The sequence below is a fragment of the Athene noctua genome, chromosome 19 (genome assembly GCF_965140245.1).
Source record: "Athene noctua chromosome 19, bAthNoc1.hap1.1, whole genome shotgun sequence".
NCBI lineage: Eukaryota > Metazoa > Chordata > Aves > Strigiformes > Strigidae > Athene > Athene noctua.
This window is the reverse complement of record NC_134055.1, coordinates 7,350,884-7,368,736: the sequence shown is the minus strand read 5'-3', so window position 1 is coordinate 7,368,736 and position 17,853 is coordinate 7,350,884. Positions and strand designations below refer to the sequence as shown.

The window sequence follows — 17,853 nt, the reverse complement described above, 5'->3', positions numbered from 1 at the left end:
CAAGAAAATGCCAGCTTCTTGTACACAAATCTAAGTCGGAGAGAGCCAAGATAAATTACGACAACAACATGGATGTCCTTGTATTTTTAGGAGAAAATCTACATCAGATTGCCCCCTCCTTACTATCCTTCTGTGCCCAGCACTTGCTGAGGTGGACACAGGTGAGAGGTGTTCAAGCTGACAGCAAAAGGCTCCTGTTTCAACCGCAGCAAACAAGAGACAAAATAAGAGGAATTTCTCCAGAAGCTCTGGCAATGCTTAATGCTTTAAGCATTGGCTTGACATTTAAATGTAGACTGAACCAAAAATATGATTAAATGAAAAGACCAAGGAACCATAACCAGAAACATAAGCCTCCTCAGCCCAAAACCACACAGAAAACTGGATCCTGTGTCTGACCAACACCTGCATTGCCCCATGCATGACTCCAGCGACAGCCTGATGAGCAGCCCACATAGGTGTAAACAGGAAGGTGGCAGGTTTAAGTGCTCAGTATTGATCCAAGCTCCCTAGCACTGAAACAATCCAGTATTGAACCCCTAAATGTCTATCTAGTGATTCCTGGTTTAACCTGGCTTACACTCCAGCTGGTGCCACCACCTCTTATTTGCACCCATTTCATTTTCAAAGCTTCTCAAGTAGCCACACAAGAGCTCAAGCATGGCTCAGGGCCGCCAGAGTGGCCAAACACAGATGGCAAAGAGAAAGCAGCATGTCAGCTTTAGAAACCTGCATCCCTACCAGCGTGTGCCAGGGGCAGGTAATTCATTTCCATCTTAGGGAAAAAACACCCCTTTGGTGCTCTCCACCCTCTCAAACACCCTGTGGTTCCCATCATCGCCTTAATCCTCAGACCCCCATCCCAGCTTTATCACCAACCCCCCCTCCACCACATGCCTCCAGCCTCAGCAGGACCCGCAGCCCCCACCCACCCTCTTCCCCCTTCCCCCCGCAGCAGCATTCCCCACACGTCTCCTAGACACCCCAAGTTGAAGGAGCATCCCCCACCAATCCCAGCTCCCCTCCCAGCATTCCCAGTCCCCCTCGGCACCCCAGCCGTCATCCCTGCCCATTCCCGCCAGTATCCCAGCAGCTTGCTGTGCTCATTCCCACCCCGCCTCCCTTCCCCAGTCCCACCAACCCCCAGCCCAGCCCGCCCCACAGCACCACACCCCGAACAGTGCCGCCTCCCAGGGCCCAGCGCTCACCCCCACAGCCGTCCCTGCTCCCAGCATCCCCCCCTTATCCCCTCCAGCACCTCACACCCACCTGCCCAGTCCTCCCAGTACCTCACCAGTGACCCTCTTCACCCTATCCCAGTAACCCACCAGTGCTCCTCACCCTCTCATAGTGCCCCACCAGCGACCCTACCCCCACCCTATTTCAGTCCCCCCTCCCAGTACCCCACCACGGCCTCACCAGTGCCCCTCGCCTCCCCTCAGTATCCCCTCCCAGCGCCACCCCAGCCCCTCCCAGTGCCCCTCCCCATCCTATCCCAGTCTCCCCTCCCAGCACCCTACCAGTGCCGGCCGCCGCTCTCCCAGTGACCCGTCCCACGCCCCCCCCGTGCCCCGCAGCGGCCCCCGGCCCCACTCACGGCGGCGGGATGGACACACCGCTGTGGGGGCGGCGGCGGAACCGGAAGCGGAGCGGAGGCACCGGGAGGACTCGCGAGGAGCGAGAATAAACCCTCCCCCGCCTAGAGCGGCCGCGCCCCTGCCACCAGAGAGAGGCGCGGGAGGAGACAGAGCGCCGCGCTTCCGGGGGGCGGTCACTCCGCTGCGCCAGCCGGGTGCCCGGCGGGGCGGGGCGGGGGCTCCCCCTGGCGGCGGGGCGCGGCGCGGCGCAGGCGGTGTCATGGCGGAGCTCGGCGCCCACCTCACGGCCGCCTCGGCCGGCGACGACCGACCCTCCATCTTCGAGGCGGTGGCGCAGGACAGCCTGATGGCCGCCGTGAAACCCGCGCTGCAGCACCTGGTCAAGGTAAGGGCGAAGCAGGCCGCAGGCCTGGGCCGAGGGGAGGAGAGGAGGGGCCGGCGGGGTTCTCCTCCCTGCAGGCCTGGGGGCACGGCGCTGCGGGGAGCGGGACACTGAGGTGAGCAGTGTCTTGAGGGTGAATAGTCTGTGGGGAAACTGCTGCAGAGAGGGACCTCGGAGAGGCTGCACAGCTCAGTGCCGAGCCGTTCAGCGCCAGGGTTTACCTCTGGCCATGCTCACAAGCTACTCTAACAGCTTTGCCTACCTAGCTCGGATTATGAACTGGAGGTGTAACGTATAGCTACTGTAATTTAGCACATTACTCCACTTACCCACCCTTCTGTTTTGTGTCCCTTTCCATAGGTGCTTGCTGAGTCTAATCCTGGCCGATATGGCTTTCTCTGGCACTGGTTTGATGAGATCTACGTCCTCCTGGATTTGCTGCTCCAGCAGCACTATCTGTCCAGGTGCAGTGCTTCCTTTTCTGAAAACTTCTATAGCTTAAAGAGGATACCGGTAGGAGACTGCAGACAGCAACCTCTGGCCACTGCTGGCCTGCCAAAGAGGCAGCACTGGAAGTCTCTCCTCTTGCTGGTTCTTGTCCCTTATCTGAAAGGAAAGCTGGAGAAACTGGTGTCCAGCCTGAGGGAGGAGGATGAGTACTCCATCCACCCTCCATCTTCATCCTGGAAGCGTTTTTACAGAGCCTTTCTAGCTGCCTACCCCTTTGTAAACATGACCTGGGAGGGCTGGTTTCTTGTCCAGCAACTGTGCTATATCCTCGGGAAAGCTCAGCATCATTCACCCATGCTGCAGCTGGCGGGTGTTCGCCTGGTCAGACTGACTGCAGAGGATATCCAGGCCCTGGAGAAGAAATTGGCTGGAGCCACGTCAAGTCAGACACCCAGGTATGTTAGAACACAGCTCAGCTTTCTAGAGGGTTCTGTGGGTGCATAAATTTGGAGGTGATGCTCCAGAAATTCTTCAAGATGAAGTTTAGCTCTGGCAAACTGTGCTCCAAAAATGTGTATTGTTAGTGTAAATAAGGAAACAAGTAGCAGGAGTTATTCACAAGATTTTGTGGTTAATAAAACTGCAATGCTGGAAGGAGGCAGGGGGAAGTGTTGGCACTCCAGCCCTTATCTTGTCCAGTTTTCACCTGCACTTTTCTAACAAGGGAAGTAGACTGCAACAATATTGCTAAAAGGACTGAAACTTTTGATTTTTCTGAGCAGCAGCTAGTCATGACTACACTTAATGTCCTGTAAAATGGTGATCCATGAGTGAAATGCTCTGTGGCCCAGGTCCTCTCAATCCAAACTCTTCTAATTTAGACATCTGACCAAAATGGGACTTGAAGCTTGCTTAAAATACAAAGGATCTGGGAGAGACATCCTAGAAGATGCCTCATTACAAACATGGGATATGCTGAGCAACTTCCTTAGCATTAAGAAGCTGTATAAAGCAGTGACTTACTCCCCAAGTTCTTTTTGCCTTGGTTTGCAGATGGACAAATATGCAGTAGTAATGATTTCTCCGTATCTTCTCTTTCTTTTACAGCATTAAAACACAAGTGCAGTCAGCAGTGAGGAAGGCGTTGGGTGGCATCGCCTTCTCCCTGTCCTCCGGGCTGTCTGTCAGCGTGTTCTTCCTCCAGTTCCTGGACTGGTGGTACTCCTCAGAGAACCAAGAGGCTATCAAATCTCTGACAGCGCTCCCGACTCCTCCACCCCCTGTGCACCTCGACCACGGGGCCAGCTCCGCTCTCTTACCTAAACTGAAGACCGTGTGCCCTCTGTGCCGCAAAATCCGCGTCAATGCCACAGCCCTGTCCACATCTGGCTTTGTGTTTTGCTACCGCTGCGCCTACAGTTATGTGAAGACTCACCAGCGCTGCCCGATCACAGGCTATGCCACAGAGCTGCAGCACCTTGTCAAACTGTACTCTCCCGAGAGCTGAAAAGCCTGCCCTGTGCTTCCAGATTCACCTCCGAGGCTAGTGGCTGGGTAGCAGTGAACCTGAACTCGCCCTTTCTTATGTCCCATAGAAGGCTTTCAACCACTACAGCTCAGCAGTGAGCTCTAAAGCTCCTCTGAAGTTGGTAGCACATCAGAATTTTGCTGCCTTGGCGAATTCTGGTAAGGCTGTCCCCTTTGTTTATTAGCTGTTCAAACACCCTGTGACAGTTTTAGAGGGATTGGACAGCCACAGTCCATCAGCTGGCACAGAAATGCTTTCAAAGACCAACCAAAAGGGAGGAAATATTGATTTCAATAAAAACGCAGATGTGAGGATCAAAGAGCATCACTGGTAAAAGTCCTGCTCAAGGGCATGAGCCAGCACATTAAAAAGGAAGAAGTTCTCTGGGCAAGTTATTCTTCCCTGAGCAGCTTTCCAGGTGTTCATGCTGCCCAGGGTGAGCTCTGGCACTGGTGCTTCTCAAAGAGGTAGAGACAGGCTTAAACCTCTCCTTTGGTCATGCTGTTCTTCAGTATTCCTGCGTTTTCAGGCTATTCACCATTGAATGGAGAACATCACACTCCTAATTCCCATCAACAGTTCTGAATTAAGACTTTTGACTCTTTAAGGGAACAAGAGGTGATGTGTACAAACAGGGATGCAAGCGGGAGATTACATTTTCTGCAGGAGGGAGAAAAAAGACAATCCAGATTAAAGCAACAACTGTGCCAACTGATGAGAGTTGGTTTTTGTTAAGTCTTTGAATTTATTATTATCTGCTTTTATAAAGCAAAATTCTTTCTTGATTGAGAACCTAACATTTCTTCTCTGAGGGTTGGAAAAAAACAGAGTTTGCTCCTCTGGGGGCTCTATTTACATAAGGGAGACTAGATAAAGCTGCTTTCATCTTTGCAGATGATGATAATGAATATAAGATCAGTATTTTGTAGGCTGAAAATACTTAATGTCTGTGTTTAAGTATTACATTGCAACTATTCCAGTCCCAACCAGGTAGCACATTCATATCGTAACAAAGCATCCTTTCATTGAACACAAAAGAAAAGAAAACATGGCTGGTTCTTGCTCAACACCCGATTTTTCAGGAGAGAAGGGTTTTTTCCTGATTCGGCTCTAGGGAGCAGCAGTTCCCTACTTCAGACATCACAGTGACATTGCTTATAGACTATGAAGAGGAAAGTTTGCAGCACAACGTACATAGTCTATCCAGATTAAGAGATCTGTTTGAACGTTTAATCTACTGAAGCAGTCGTCTCATTTTCCCCCCACTTTAGGTCTGCTTCAGAAGATAAAAATCTCTAATATCCTCCCTCAGCTGGAAGCAAGATAGCAAGGTTATTGAATGTGGGAAAATACAGCCATTTGCATCCTCCCAAAGATGCTCTGCAAAACACTTACTGTAACAGATTTGTCTCCGATGCTTGTCTTACTCTCTCTGTACAACTTCTAGGCCCTTCTACCTGTGCCACTATGGAATAATAAAAACTGTCTCATTTCTCCAGTAGTTACAGGATCCATAAAGACACCTCTCTTCCTTTAGAAAGCCACCAAGAGCACACACATCTTCCTAGAAAAGAAATCACATCATTTTCTGAGCTTTCAAATCACTTTTAACATAGCTGCCTTTGGGCTGGATATGAATTCACATCACTTGCTACATCAGTTTTGCTTCCTACCCAGCAATCTCATCACTGGGAAGAGCCAGCATCTCAGATGCTGCGCTGCTGCTGCGCAGCCTGACAGTGACCTGCCCCATCAGTTGTGACCAGTGCAACTGCTCCTTAAAATAAGGGCTGAAGGATTTGACTGATGATTCTGTTTCAGGGGATTGGTTTATTTTCCTTTTATCCTTCCTATAATTTCCAAATCCCCTGTCTGCGGCCCAGGGAGAAGCTGGGCAGACCCAGGACAGGCGGCTGACCGATGCTGACTCACAGCCAGCACTGCTGAGCTCTTGCACAAGTTCTGTACCACCCTGCCCTCTAATCTGTAAGGAATCACTAACTGCTGAGCAGCACAACCAAGTTGCCTGCCCGTACGCTGCTCCAGGGCCTCCACACCACCTTCTCTCAGGGTTAGTCTCTCTTCCTCTCTCCAGAACACCACCAGCTGCCTGCCTGCCAGGCCTGGCTGCCGCCCACTCCACAGTACTGCACCCTGTCCCTGCCAAACTGAGATCTGGCCAACTCTGCTGCAGGTCCAGACCTGCACAGAACCACCCACTTCTAAGCCTCACAGCTCTGAACAGCTGTAATTACTCTTTTAAATGTGAAATTGCTCTTTAATGCCCAGCTGACTAACAGGCATTAAGCCCACAGTGGTGACAGGCTCTGCAGCTACCTGGCAGATTTTATTCCTGTACCTGCAGATGGCTGTAGAATAAATACCAATGTGGATTTGACTGCTTCTTCTAACTCTCCTGTCCTCAGCAGCCAAACAGATACCCATTTATTGAGTTTATTACTCTAAAACAAAGCTACAAACCCAATTCAGGTTATACAAATATTCCCATTTATCTGCTTTTTAACTGTAAATAGTGTTATTAAAGCCATGACGGTCTAAAGATAGACAAGAAATTTTTTTCAGTGAATACCAACTTTATTAAACAAACCTTTGGACTTGCATGCTAATTTGTGACTTCTGTACAGTCATGTATCATATAGATGCATTCAGGATACTTTGTTTTGTTGCGTAATACGATTACATCGACATTAACAGCAGCACTGGAGTCGCCCAGTACACCACTGTCAGAACTTGAATTTGCAAGTCTTTTTAAGAAAATGTTCAGTGAACCTAAACCACATTCAGAACTCATCTGGACACTCTTAAAATGTCGGTGCATTAGCAACTGAGTTGCTTTCCCTGCTTCCTGAACAGAAACCACGTGGCTTCTCCTGTTAAGAGAAAATCACTGTAACTATACTCCTAGGTACATACTCCTCATAGAGGCTTCCTTCTCCACAGGAAGAGAGAAATTAAATGTAAAGCTGTCACCAAGACCTGGAAAAGAATAAAAACTAGATTAGAGAATAGCTCTGTATCTTTTCCTGTATTTGCTGGATTAGCCCAGCCTTCCTCCCACCCCCAAAAGGGCTGCACTTCATCCCAAGCAGGGCACCAGAGCCAGGCCCGACACAACTCCCTTCCAGAAATACTCCTGCCCCATGCTGGCAATCACTAGGGGTGAGGACAGACAGCTCAAACTCTCTTTCACAGTGCCTGCACTGCATTTATAAATGGAGAAGATACAGTGGCAGAGTATCAGGAGTTTCATAAGCCATGTAGCACACAGGAGAAAAAACAAGCAATCCCTCTCACTGCAAGCTCAGTGCTAAACCCAGCGTTGCAGCAGGATACACAAATCTAAACAAGTATTTGCACTACTCACTTTTCAAATCAAGGTTTCGTTTTTCTGCTGCTAGAAATACATAGTATTTTTTAGGGTGCATCAAAAAGTTTCAGGCAAAGCTGTTTACTCTAATGAGCTTAGCCTATACAAGCTCAGAGAGAAGATCACGTGATCATACCCTGGTCAGAGCAAAGACACAAAGTCTCAGCAATACCAGTTCAGACTATACTTCGCTCATCATTGCTTTGGGCAAGTTTCTTTCCATTCAATAAGGAGCCTGCTCCCAAGTCAGGAACTAGAACAGAAAAGTTTTTTTTCCCCCTGGAGGAAAAACCAAACACACACACACACACTTCCCCACCCCAATAAACACAAATTAACATGAGTTCTGGGTTAATTCTTTTCAGAGTCATGTAGCTTTCTACAGAACAGAGTTTGCAATAAGTTAACAGTAACCCTTGGGAGATGAGAGAGGAGTGGCTGTTACAAGACTGAAAAACTGAGCCCCGAGTTGCTGTTTCTACCTTCCTGTACCCACCTCTGTCGCACCGCAGCACAGAGCTGGAACGCTGCACCACCGGTACGGATGATGTCTCCACACAGAGCCTGTGTGTTCAGCTGTGTGTGTGACAAAGCCATGTTGGTAGAGTAACACAGGCAAGAGCTCTGTTTCCCCTTCCCAAACACCACTAGTTAAGTCAGCAGAACCCCTCTATACACAATGCCACCCCACAAGGCACGACAGACTCCAAATAGGCGTTAATTAAAGCTTTGGCTGATCTGCAAGCACGCAATAGGTAAAAGGAGCTGGTTCCGTATCACCTCCTACTGTTAGAGATAACAAGATGAAGCACATTTAGCAGGGGAGCAAGGGAAGGGAGAAGGGCCACATGCCTGATAGAACCGAGCCTGAGCTAGGGAAGACAAGTCACAAACTGGGATTCCAAGGTCAGGAGAACCAGTACCAGGCAAAACCAAGAGGGAAAAAAACTATCCTACCTATAAACCCTGCTCACGTCGGCGGCTCTCCAAGGGTCCGGAGACCTATTTTGATCTAACCGTCCCCTCATGCCACCCATCTGCACCCTATTTCCCACCTCCTTCCCCGCACCCTCCCCCCCAGACCCCTTGCAGCTCTCCAGTGTCCAGTTCCCCCACCCCCGTCCTCCCCAGCGGCCTCAGTCCCCGATGCCCTACCCCAGCACCCCTCTAGCCCCCTCACACCCCCATGCCCTACCTCGGCCGGGCCCACCCTCTCCTCCGCCCGCCGAGTCCCCTCGCATCACCTCATCCTCCCGCTCGCGCAGGCCCAGCCGCGCCGAGGCGGAACTACCCGCCTTTGCCCCACCCCCCGAGGGACCACAGCCAATGGCAGCGCGCGGCACTGCCGGCGCGGACGGGTGAGCGCCAATAGGAAGTCGCGTTAGCGGGACCGGGGCGGTGCGAGCGTTTCCCGCCCTGCGGAGGCCTGAGGGGGCCGGCGGGCCCGGCCCGGGACGCGGCCTTTGCCTTGCGCCGCCGGAGCCGGTTCGTTTTCTCTGCCGTTTCCTCAGCGACACGACTTGCTGAGCCGAGGCAGAGGGCGGTGATAAGTCACTGCCTCAGACGCCAAGAGCTGAGGGGCGAGCAGCCCGGTGACATGGGAAGTACGTAGGGAGACTCGGAGTTGGAGCAATAAAAGCTTTTTAACCCGCCCGTGGGTTTCATTCTGACGGCGCAGCCCACAGAGGAGAAAGCTGCAAGGAAAGTAGGGAAGTCTTCAGGAACTGGTGGTGGTTACCATGAAAATACAACTGGAAAAACCCATGCTTCGTAATGAATGAATAAAGAGAAGCCCGAGACACCAGAATGCAGTCTGAATGGAGACGAAGAGAAAGGAGAAGGCAAGGAAGTGGGATATTACACTGGCTCCTGCCAAGGGAGTTGAGCAGATGAGTCTCCTTTACATAGTATGGAATCAGAAGCTAAAAAGCATTTTTACATGGTATGTGAAGCTGTAATCCCGCCCAAAGCAGAGTATGTTTTTATTTCCTTCCTGTCCTGCAAGCATGTTTCCAAAGTCTAGCACTAGCTTGCTCTTTCTCCACGCTATTTCATTTTCTCTCCTCAGAAATCCACGTTGTTGAGCAGATAACACAGGGCACACTCATCCACTGCTGAGGGAGTCTTCTCAAGGCTTTGCAGTCAAACCCACAAGCTTCCCTGTTCTCAGTCCTCTCACTCTTGTCCCAATCTCACCGTCATTGCCAGAATTTTGCCCCATGAAGGGAGGCAACACTGAGGAAGCTCCCAAGTGGCCCCCTGCATGGATTACTTTCATGGGGAAAAGTTATGAGACAGTTTTAACCTATGACTTTAATAATTTCAGCTGAACATTGTATGGGCATGATTTCGGTATAAAATTACTAGCTTTAGTGTGCTTTTTCAGTACAAAAAGCTAAGGAAATTGAATCTCATATTGCAAATATTGCAAATGAAGATACGCAGACCATTATCTTCTGCACAGGACTTTCTAGCTTGCTATCCTGCTTCCCAGCTTCCCAATCTGTATCTCTGATTTTGCAGTTCTGGAGGTTTAATGAAACACTAACTTTTCAGACTCAGAAAGCGATGACGTATGTAAATGCCATAAACTATTCTTTTTAATTGTCTTCTTCCTCTGATAGACTTTGGCCGTTGAAAAAGTGCCAGGGGGAGGGAAGTAATATCTCCAGAGGGCTGGGCTTCCAGCAAAAAAACAGTTTTGAACTTCAGATAGATCTAGAAAGATCCAGTAAAGTCTGTGGACGCTGGTGTTTTGTCACAGGAAACAAAGAGAAGAAAACAAAACCGGCAGAGAAAAAGCGAAACCAGCAACAAAGTGTGTTTCATTTCTGGAGAGAGGGAGGAGGCAGAGGAAAAAACATAACACACTCTGGATGCTTTGTTTCCCATTTCTGCTGCGGATATTCTGGGACTTAAATATTTAAGGATTTAAAACTGAGATTTCAAATATTGGCATTTTAGCCCAGAGCTAAGAAGAAGAGGAGGGGTAAGTCTTTTTCTCTGTCACAGCAGGGCAGTCTGAGATCTCAGCAGTCAGCCAGAATGTCCTGTTGTAGCAAGCTAGATGGGGGCTCGTGGAACTGAATGAGAAAATTCCTCTACTTGCTAGTAAAATTTAGCCCACACTAACATCCTTGCTGCTTTTGTTGTACCGTAACTCAGAGCTACAAGGAGCAGAGCTATGTTCCTCAGCAGAGCTAACTCAGAGGAGAGGCAGACAAGGCAGAAAATTTGTCTCCTGTATCAGATCTGGAGAAGATGCCTGTTGGAGATTTTGTGCCTTGCAGCTCTCTGGCTTACTATTTGGCCACACAGAGGGCAAATCTGTGCTACTGGAAATAAGCTGTGCTCCTGTCACAGTCGAGACTTCTTTTGGGCACACTTTCATTTATTTCTAAGAGCTTTTGTACCACAGATGTGTTTTGTACCAAGGGGGCTGGATTTAAGGAACTAGCTTAAACGCGATGCAGATGCAGTTTGCCGCCATTTCAAGGAGTTTCCCTGCAGGCTGAGTGACAGTTGGCAATGAGCCAAGATTCAGCTGCCATACTAGCAAAGGTGGCCAGATAGAGCTGAAAGAGTTGGTTGTTGATCAGTAGGATTACTGGGTTCTCAAGATCGTGTAAGGCTTAGCACAGCCTTTTCTGAGTCATTATAGGGGAGGAGGAGGGCCTGGCTGTAGAGAAATTATTTGAGGCTGCTTCTGTGTTCAAAGGGACAGATGGCAGCAAGGTCCCTACATCCCCTCATGCTCAAGGACAGAAAAATAAACACCTGGGCACTGGGGACAAATTTCGGTTTTAAGCCAGCACTCTATTTTGAAAGCAGAAAAAAATCCCTATTGCTCTCATCTCTGTAACTTGGTGTATTTATTGTTCAAAGGATGGCCTCTGTTTAGCTAATGTTTTTTGAAGTCTTTGGAAGATTGATATGGTTCAGCATAAATGATAAGCAATTTTTTTAACAATTGTTTCAGACCCAGAATGGATCTTGAAGATGATCAACAACAGCAGAAGATCAGGGTTAATTTAGCAACAAAGTATCCCGAAGTAGTTTTGTGTGTTGGAAAAATATGTTTTGGTGAAAAAGCAAGAAAAAAGATACCAAAAAATTCAAAACAAGATCAAAAATACACCCTTGCCTGTGCAGTGTGTGCCTTGCTGAACTCTGGAGGAGGTGTCATAAAAGTAGAGATTGAAAATGAAAACTACAACTTAGAGAGAGATACGATCGGATTAGATCTAGAAGAGACTTTTCGGTCTCTTCTTTTGTTTCCAGACTGGAGAAAATACCTGGACTTTGAACAGCGAGATAATTACCTTTTCATTTTTATTAAAACCTGGAGCAGTGAAAATTCATCCTCAACCTCTGCAAGTGGAAAGCCACGTATCTGTAGCCTGAGTACTGGGCTGCACGCAAAATGTGGTGCATCTCTTTCCCACATGAACTCCACGGAAGCTGTTTTGTTCCTTAAAGGAAAGCAAGATGAAGCCAGGAGAGAGCTTAGCCTGGGACCACCTGGTAAAATCAGGAAGATGGGGCCTATTAACGGAAACATAGGTATTATAAATAACACTGTTGCTGAGTTGTTTAATAGGGACCAACTGCGACAGGGAGAGACATTGACTTTCACAGAGTCAGGACATGTGGAATTTAAGCACTATTCAACTGAAAACTTTTTTACTCGTGTCAAAGAGATGTTACCTCAATATATTGCTGGATTCGCAAACACAGCCGGCGGGTATTTATGGATTGGTGTGAGTGATGGCGGCAGAGTGGAGGGATTCAGCAGTAACGACGAGGACCTTGACAGATTAAGTTTCCTAATCAATTCCTTTAAAAAAAAATTAACCCCCTTCCATTTCTGTGAGAATGGAAATATGCACAACATAAGTTATGAACACAAAATCTTGAAAGTATACAGCGAGGCTGGAGATCACTGTGGTTATGTCTGCGCTATAAAGATTCAGCCATTTACTTGCGTTGTGTTTTCTGAAGACCCAGACTCGTGGCTAGTGGAAGGCAGCACCATCAGGAGACTGAGAGCAGACGAGTGGGCTGAGTGGATGACCGCTGCTGATCCAGGTCCAAAACTGGGACAATCCTGTTCCATATTCCATACTTCCTTTTATTTTCTTCCTCCTAATCTAGCATTGTTGTTTGCCTTAGGTAGTCTTACCTGATTTTCAGGGTTCTTTGGGGACTTGACCAAACCAGCCAGTTTGACTGCTTCAAGTCCTTGCTAAATACCTGTCTTTCTGCTGCTTGCACTCCTTAAAGCTTCTTCAGGGTGCAGTCCTGGTGACTAGCAGTTTATTAATACCAATGTTAATGCCTGCTTTTGCAGCATGAGCTCTCCATGCCTCAAGTTCACTGCTTTTGAGGTTAGACCTCAGTGCACATGGTTTTTTACATAACTGCAATAGTCCAAGGCACTTGCCATTTGCTAATCACCATTTGCTTTCAGGCTTAATCTGTACTTTCTCTCCTGCCTTTTAGGGGCATTCTCCGCTGCTGCTGCCAGTCTAAAAAGCTGAGAGCTATGGACAGATAAATTGTTCATTGGCCAGTTCTTGGGCAATGAAAGGGGTATCACTGACAGAGTTAGAGGTCACAAGAGCAGCTAGTGAGATAAGGAAACCAAGAACAGCTCCACGGTTCATGATCTGACCCCATTCTGTTGCTAATCAGCCGCTGTCCACGTGAGTTTCAAGGTTTGTGTCTATGCACTGCATTTGTTATTTTAAAGAAGAACAAAAGATTTAAAACCAGGGTGAGTACAGCTTGTGGCTCTTGTACTGAGGGACAGCAAATGCTCATGCTGCATCACATGTTTTTATTTCTTTTTTTTCCAGATCTTTCAAAGTTTTCTGAGACCTTTAGGCTAGAGCTGAGTCTGACAGAGGGGTCACCACTTACCAAGCCTGTTTATTCACACAAGGGCCTTGACAATGTTGATTATCTTTGTGAGCAACTGTTTCCAGGTAGGTCTGCACATTGCTTTCAATGTCTGATAGGTTTACAACATGAATCTCAAGGGCATGGTCAAGTTCAAAGATGAGTTTGAAGACATTCTTTAAACAGGTGAAAGAGATGGGAATAGTTTGCAGATCTGACAGCAACATTGCATTCAGATACCTGATGACCCCCTTCCCCAGGGACTGATCTTCTGCCAGCTATTGACATGTGTCCATGACAGAGCTCAGCTAGCTGAACTTCTGTGGGGACCAAGCTCAGCCATGCCAACACCTTTTCACAATCCAGTGAAAAATGGGAAAGACAGGAGGAGAAGGTCACTTGGAATCAGCCCGATGTAAATACAAAAATTGACTGGGCCTGGGATGAGAGTGGAGAGTCTGCTGCCGAATACAGTCCAACAGTTCTGTGGCACTGCAAGATCAGCCAGGTGACTGGGGGCTTTGGTCTTGAGCCATTATTGCTTCTTTGTTTACTCACCAGGTCTCCTAAACAAGGTTGGGAACAGCTGGTCCTGTGCTGGCATTTTTAGCAAAGGGACTGAGACCTGGGTAGGATTGAGTTCCCCAAGGAAGTAGTCTTTGCAAGATAATCTGGAAGCACATGGAGTGGTTAAGGAAAATTCTGAAGCAAGAAAGGTATTTCAGGTAGCTATGGTCTTGTGTATGTAGCCTCCCACCAATATTAATTTCCACAGAATCGATTATCTTAGACGGCTGGATTTGCATATCTTATACCAACACTAACTGTTTCTTCTGCTTTGCCTTGTTAGTGAAATCTCACCGCATCATATATACTCCAGAAAAACTCAGTGAAGATCTCATCCAAGAGCATCCAGAGTTGTATATTTTAATGGAAAATCAAGTGACACAGCTTTCTGAGGGAGTTCTCATATTTTCTAGAAGCTGGGCTGTTGAGGTCGGCTTGTCAGAAAACCAAGACATAATATGTGATGTTCTCCTAATAGCCACGGGTAGGCCACCTATCCTCTATACAATCTGTAAGCATCATATCTCAAAGGATTTGTTGGAATATTCAAGACGCATAGCCTGGAGGCTGAAGGAGAAATTAGTCAACACTGGGGGCTATATTCACAAATTGTGTGTAATACCAAAGCTACTGACTTTGTCTCCCCGAACTAACTGTGGAGAAGAATGGGATCTGAATATTCAGGAAATGTATCCCCAAAACTACGGCCTAATCAACAGTGTCAACCTGAAGGCCCTCTTGCATGCTCTCACAGTAGCTCTGCTGACTTTCAAGTCCTTTTTAAGTGACCACGTTGGTTCTGAGTTTTTGAACCTCTTAACCATCAAACAATACCAGCTGCTGTCAGAAAATCTTCACAAAACTAAGAAGCTGTATGTTTATGGTCTACCAGGAACAGGAAAAACTATAGTGGCCCTGAACATCATCCAGAAAATAAGAACTATGCTGCAGTGTACACAAGAGGAAGTTCTTTACATATGCGAGAACCAGCCTCTGAGAGATTTTGTGCGGTAAGTCTTTCCTCCAGTTATTCATTTCAACATCCTATTATTTAACTAGCATTTGTAAATAGCTGAGTAATGATTATTTGGTATGCAGTTTGGTCCACCACCATTGCAGTGTTTGAAGAATGTAGTTGGGATATGTTTTTAGTAAGGCTCAATTCTTTTCTTGACATCCTGAGCATCTACTAATAAATACGGCTTCAGTAGCATGGGCTTTCACTTTGCTCTGATCAAGTATAGCCAGTAGTTTGCAATGCAGAGATTGTTATTAATCTACTTGTATCTCTTCTGTAGGCAGAAAAATATTTGCCAAGCTGTGACAAGAGTAGCCTTTTTGAAGACAAGTTTTAATGGTGTGAAGCACATCATAGTTGATGAAGCACAGAATTTCCAGGATGGGGAAGGAGATTGGTATAAAAAAGCCTTGACTCTAACTTCATCAGAACATCTCCCTGAGCCTGGCTTTTTCTGGATTTTCTTGGACTACTTACAGAAAAGTCACACCTTCAAAACCGGTCTTCCAGGAGCAGCACAGCACGATCCTGTTGAGTCACTAACCAAAGTGGTTCGTAATGCTAACAGGATCTATAGCTACCTAAAAGAAAATATGGAAATGATTGTAAAGGATTCTACCCTAAATATTCCTAGCCAACGTTTGGAAAGCTTATTACACAGAGCCACATGTGCTCACACTTTGCAAGGCTGTGTTGAACGAGTAAGCAAACTAGGCACAAATGGAATAGCAAAGTATGTGGTAGAACGTTGTTGTACATATCTTAAAAGGGGTTACTCTGAGAAAGATATTGCTGTTCTCTGCTACACAGATGAAATAGTAGGAATATACTCTAAAAGACTAGCATTCGAAATTGGGAAGTCAAAGTCAAATATATCATTTAAAAGAATGGATGGAAGTCTAAAGGACCATGCTATTCTTGACAGTGTCCGTCGTTTCTCTGGCTTAGAAAGAATCATTGTGTTTGGTATTATTCCTTGTAGCTTTCCATTTCACAGGGAAATTTTAAGAAATATTTTGGTCTGTGTAGCATCCAGAGCTAATTTAAATCTACACTTGATATTTGAGAACTGAGAACAGGTAACCACACAGGATTCCAACAAGGCTCTGGAAAGTCAATGGTTATGTATGTTTGAAATCTATTACTGTATATCTGAAGTAGAAGAATTTCCCTTGTAATGGCTGGTCCCCTCTAAAAGCCCAGACATTCTTGGGAATGTGTTTTAAATCAAACGCAAGGTTTTAGTACTGCAGAGAAGGGAGTTGAATGTCAGTAGAATTACGTCATTCCTTGAAGGCTCCTTTCAAGGACTTGCAAAACCTGACACTCAGCTTTTGAAAGCATGCAGGTGCACTGCCAAGTGAGAGCCACCATGGCAGGACAGGAAACTGGAAGGCTTTCTGGCTTTCATCAGCTCACTCCCATACTCACAGTACTGCTCAGAAAAGTTACCAAACAGCAGAGGCATCGGGTGTTCGAAGCCATTCTTTCAAAAGACAGCCTCTATTCAGCTATTTAGGAAAGTAAAAACAGGAGTTTCTGTCCATGTTTTAGCTAGGAAATACAAATAAATGGCTTTTACAGAAGCAGTTTCCCCACTCAATTTCAGCAACAGACAGTGTAGGTTAGAAGAACTCGGTTGCTCCAAAGAGGAGCTTTAGTGGTAGAAGGAAAACTTTGCATAAAACCACCCTTAGACACCAATGCCATTTTTTGTCTTGGTTTCAGACATGCTGGTTAGATAAAACTCTCTATACACAGTTAGATGCAAAATACTTTTGAAAGACAGATCCAAAATTCCTAAAACTGGGTGTCCAAAATTTCAACCAAAGGCTGGTTGAAAACAAACCATATTGTTTTCCACCACAGAATGACCTGTGGTTCATTTGGTTTGGAAGAACAGTCTGATATCCTCCTAGTGCGATTATAAAGCACCAGTGATATAACTGAATGTGGTTACAGTAAGAAGAAGACATTGTACACAGTTGGAATCACCCTCCAAATAAACTTGCCTCTAGATTGTCAAACCTATTAGCTTCAAAATACAATTTTTTTTCCCTAATCAACATGCAAGGAAAGGCTATCCCCCTGGTTCCTTTCATAATCCCCAGATCTCAACTTTTAAATAATGACCTGAATGTAAACAGTTTTAATAAAGTTTAATGTGAGTGATGTAGTATACTTCACATTTGCTAGTAGCCATGGTTAATGATTATGCTAGTAGCTGTAGTTACCATATAGGAACAATCGTGAGGTCTTGAAGACTGGTCAAGCAGGAAGAACAAGGTTCAATCTCCAAACCCTAGAAAATAGGTAGAATGCCCTGGACCATGAAGAGGATGCCTGGGGCTGTGTTGAGGATGAGTTATTTGACAGCCTGGCAAAGTGACTATTCCATTACTTGTCAATGAAACTAACTTTTGAGTGTCCTGAAAGTGAACTACCTTCATTATAATACTAAAAACCACACCCACAGGTCCAAAAGACCCCTGCTCAGTTAAGACCCTTCCTCTGAGCAAGCATAATTATAGAAGCATTATGTAAGCTGTATTATAATAAGCTATATTATAATTGTATGTTAACCACTAACTAAGCAGTATCTAATAGACATGTTTGGAAAAGTACTAGCCTCTGATTTTTGTGTATAAAAGAAGCATGAAAACCTGCTGCTGGCCTGCTTGATTTGTGGAAAAGTCCACTGCGCACCCAGGCCTGAATAAATACAATACTTCTTCTGAACGTGGTAAGATTGGGTTATTGTACACTGGGCACAAATCCACTTTTCGGATGACATGATGACCAACTGGTGTGTTTGCTTGTCATTTGGTTTCTTCCATAAATGAGATGTTTTCAGCATTCCCTGTTGAGCCAAACACTGTGCCCTGGTGTGAACCTCGGCTTAACCCATTAGTGCCACCTCCTCGTGCAGCCTTTCATGGTGACTTTGCATGTTCATTGGAGCAGGGCTGGATATTTTGCAAATGGTGAAAATTCAGCCTGGGCCACGATTATTCCAGCTTC

At 46.5% G+C, this 17,853-nt stretch overlaps 3 protein-coding genes, 1 long non-coding RNA gene and 1 other non-coding gene across 8 annotated transcripts in view; 2 read left to right on the top strand and 3 right to left on the bottom strand.

The window, feature by feature from the left end:
• Positions 1-1,671, bottom strand: part of AP2B1 (adaptor related protein complex 2 subunit beta 1) — a 79,340-nt gene extending 77,669 nt beyond the window's left edge. For 2 of the 3 annotated variants that reach the window (XM_074922509.1, XM_074922512.1), the window contains exon 1: positions 1,598-1,671. The gene's annotated coding sequence lies outside the window, so the exon portion shown is untranslated. Of the gene's footprint in view, positions 1-1,520; positions 1,562-1,597 lie in introns of those variants that run through there. The other variant, XM_074922511.1, reaches the window with a different exon arrangement.
• A 107-nt stretch (positions 1,672-1,778) lies between these two features.
• PEX12 (peroxisomal biogenesis factor 12) lies at positions 1,779-6,440 on the top strand. The gene is made up of 3 exons (XM_074923024.1): positions 1,779-1,983; positions 2,341-2,885; positions 3,538-6,440. The coding sequence occupies exons 1-3, from the start codon at positions 1,858-1,860 to the stop codon at positions 3,935-3,937; spliced, it is 1,071 nt and encodes a 356-aa protein (XP_074779125.1). The 5' UTR covers positions 1,779-1,857; the 3' UTR covers positions 3,938-6,440.
• A 109-nt stretch (positions 6,441-6,549) lies between these two features.
• LOC141968400 (uncharacterized) lies at positions 6,550-8,632 on the bottom strand. Its single transcript, XR_012634859.1, has 3 exons — positions 8,542-8,632; positions 7,843-7,922; positions 6,550-6,955 (listed from the first exon to the last, which is right to left on the bottom strand). It is a non-coding gene; the product is annotated as an uncharacterized LOC141968400 (long non-coding RNA).
• Positions 7,453-7,550, bottom strand: LOC141968523 (Z30 small nucleolar RNA). Its single transcript, XR_012634887.1, has one exon. It is a non-coding gene; the product is annotated as a Z30 small nucleolar RNA (small nucleolar RNA).
• A 262-nt stretch (positions 8,633-8,894) lies between the features above and the next one.
• Positions 8,895-17,836, top strand: LOC141968220 (schlafen family member 13-like). Of its 2 annotated transcripts, XM_074922677.1 has the most exons (6): positions 8,895-9,288; positions 10,111-10,335; positions 11,326-12,434; positions 13,205-13,333; positions 14,098-14,824; positions 15,113-17,836. In XM_074922677.1, exons 3-6 carry the CDS (start codon positions 11,333-11,335, stop codon positions 15,903-15,905), a joined length of 2,751 nt encoding a protein of 916 aa, XP_074778778.1. In that variant the 5' UTR covers positions 8,895-9,288; positions 10,111-10,335; positions 11,326-11,332; the 3' UTR covers positions 15,906-17,836. The 2 variants fall into 2 exon arrangements, with proteins under 2 accessions (XP_074778778.1, XP_074778779.1); XM_074922678.1 differs by lacking the exon at positions 8,895-9,288 and having other exon boundaries at positions 10,084-10,335.
• Positions 17,837-17,853: the final 17 nt, after the last annotated feature.

Bases quoted from the DNA above. Each gene is read 5' to 3' on its own strand.
- PEX12 (XM_074923024.1), top strand. From the start codon at position 1,858: ATGGCGGAGCTCGGCGCCCACCTCACGGCCGCCTCGGCCGGCGACGAC. The intron at 1,984-2,340 runs GTAAGGGCGAAG...CCCTTTCCATAG, and splicing joins CGCTGCAGCACCTGGTCAAG to GTGCTTGCTGAGTCTAATCC. The intron at 2,886-3,537 runs GTATGTTAGAAC...TTTCTTTTACAG, and splicing joins ACGTCAAGTCAGACACCCAG to CATTAAAACACAAGTGCAGT.
- LOC141968220 (XM_074922677.1), top strand. From the start codon at position 11,333: ATGGATCTTGAAGATGATCAACAACAGCAGAAGATCAGGGTTAATTTA. The intron at 13,334-14,097 runs GTAGGTCTGCAC...TTGCCTTGTTAG, and splicing joins TTGTGAGCAACTGTTTCCAG to TGAAATCTCACCGCATCATA. The intron at 14,825-15,112 runs GTAAGTCTTTCC...TCTCTTCTGTAG, and splicing joins CCTCTGAGAGATTTTGTGCG to GCAGAAAAATATTTGCCAAG.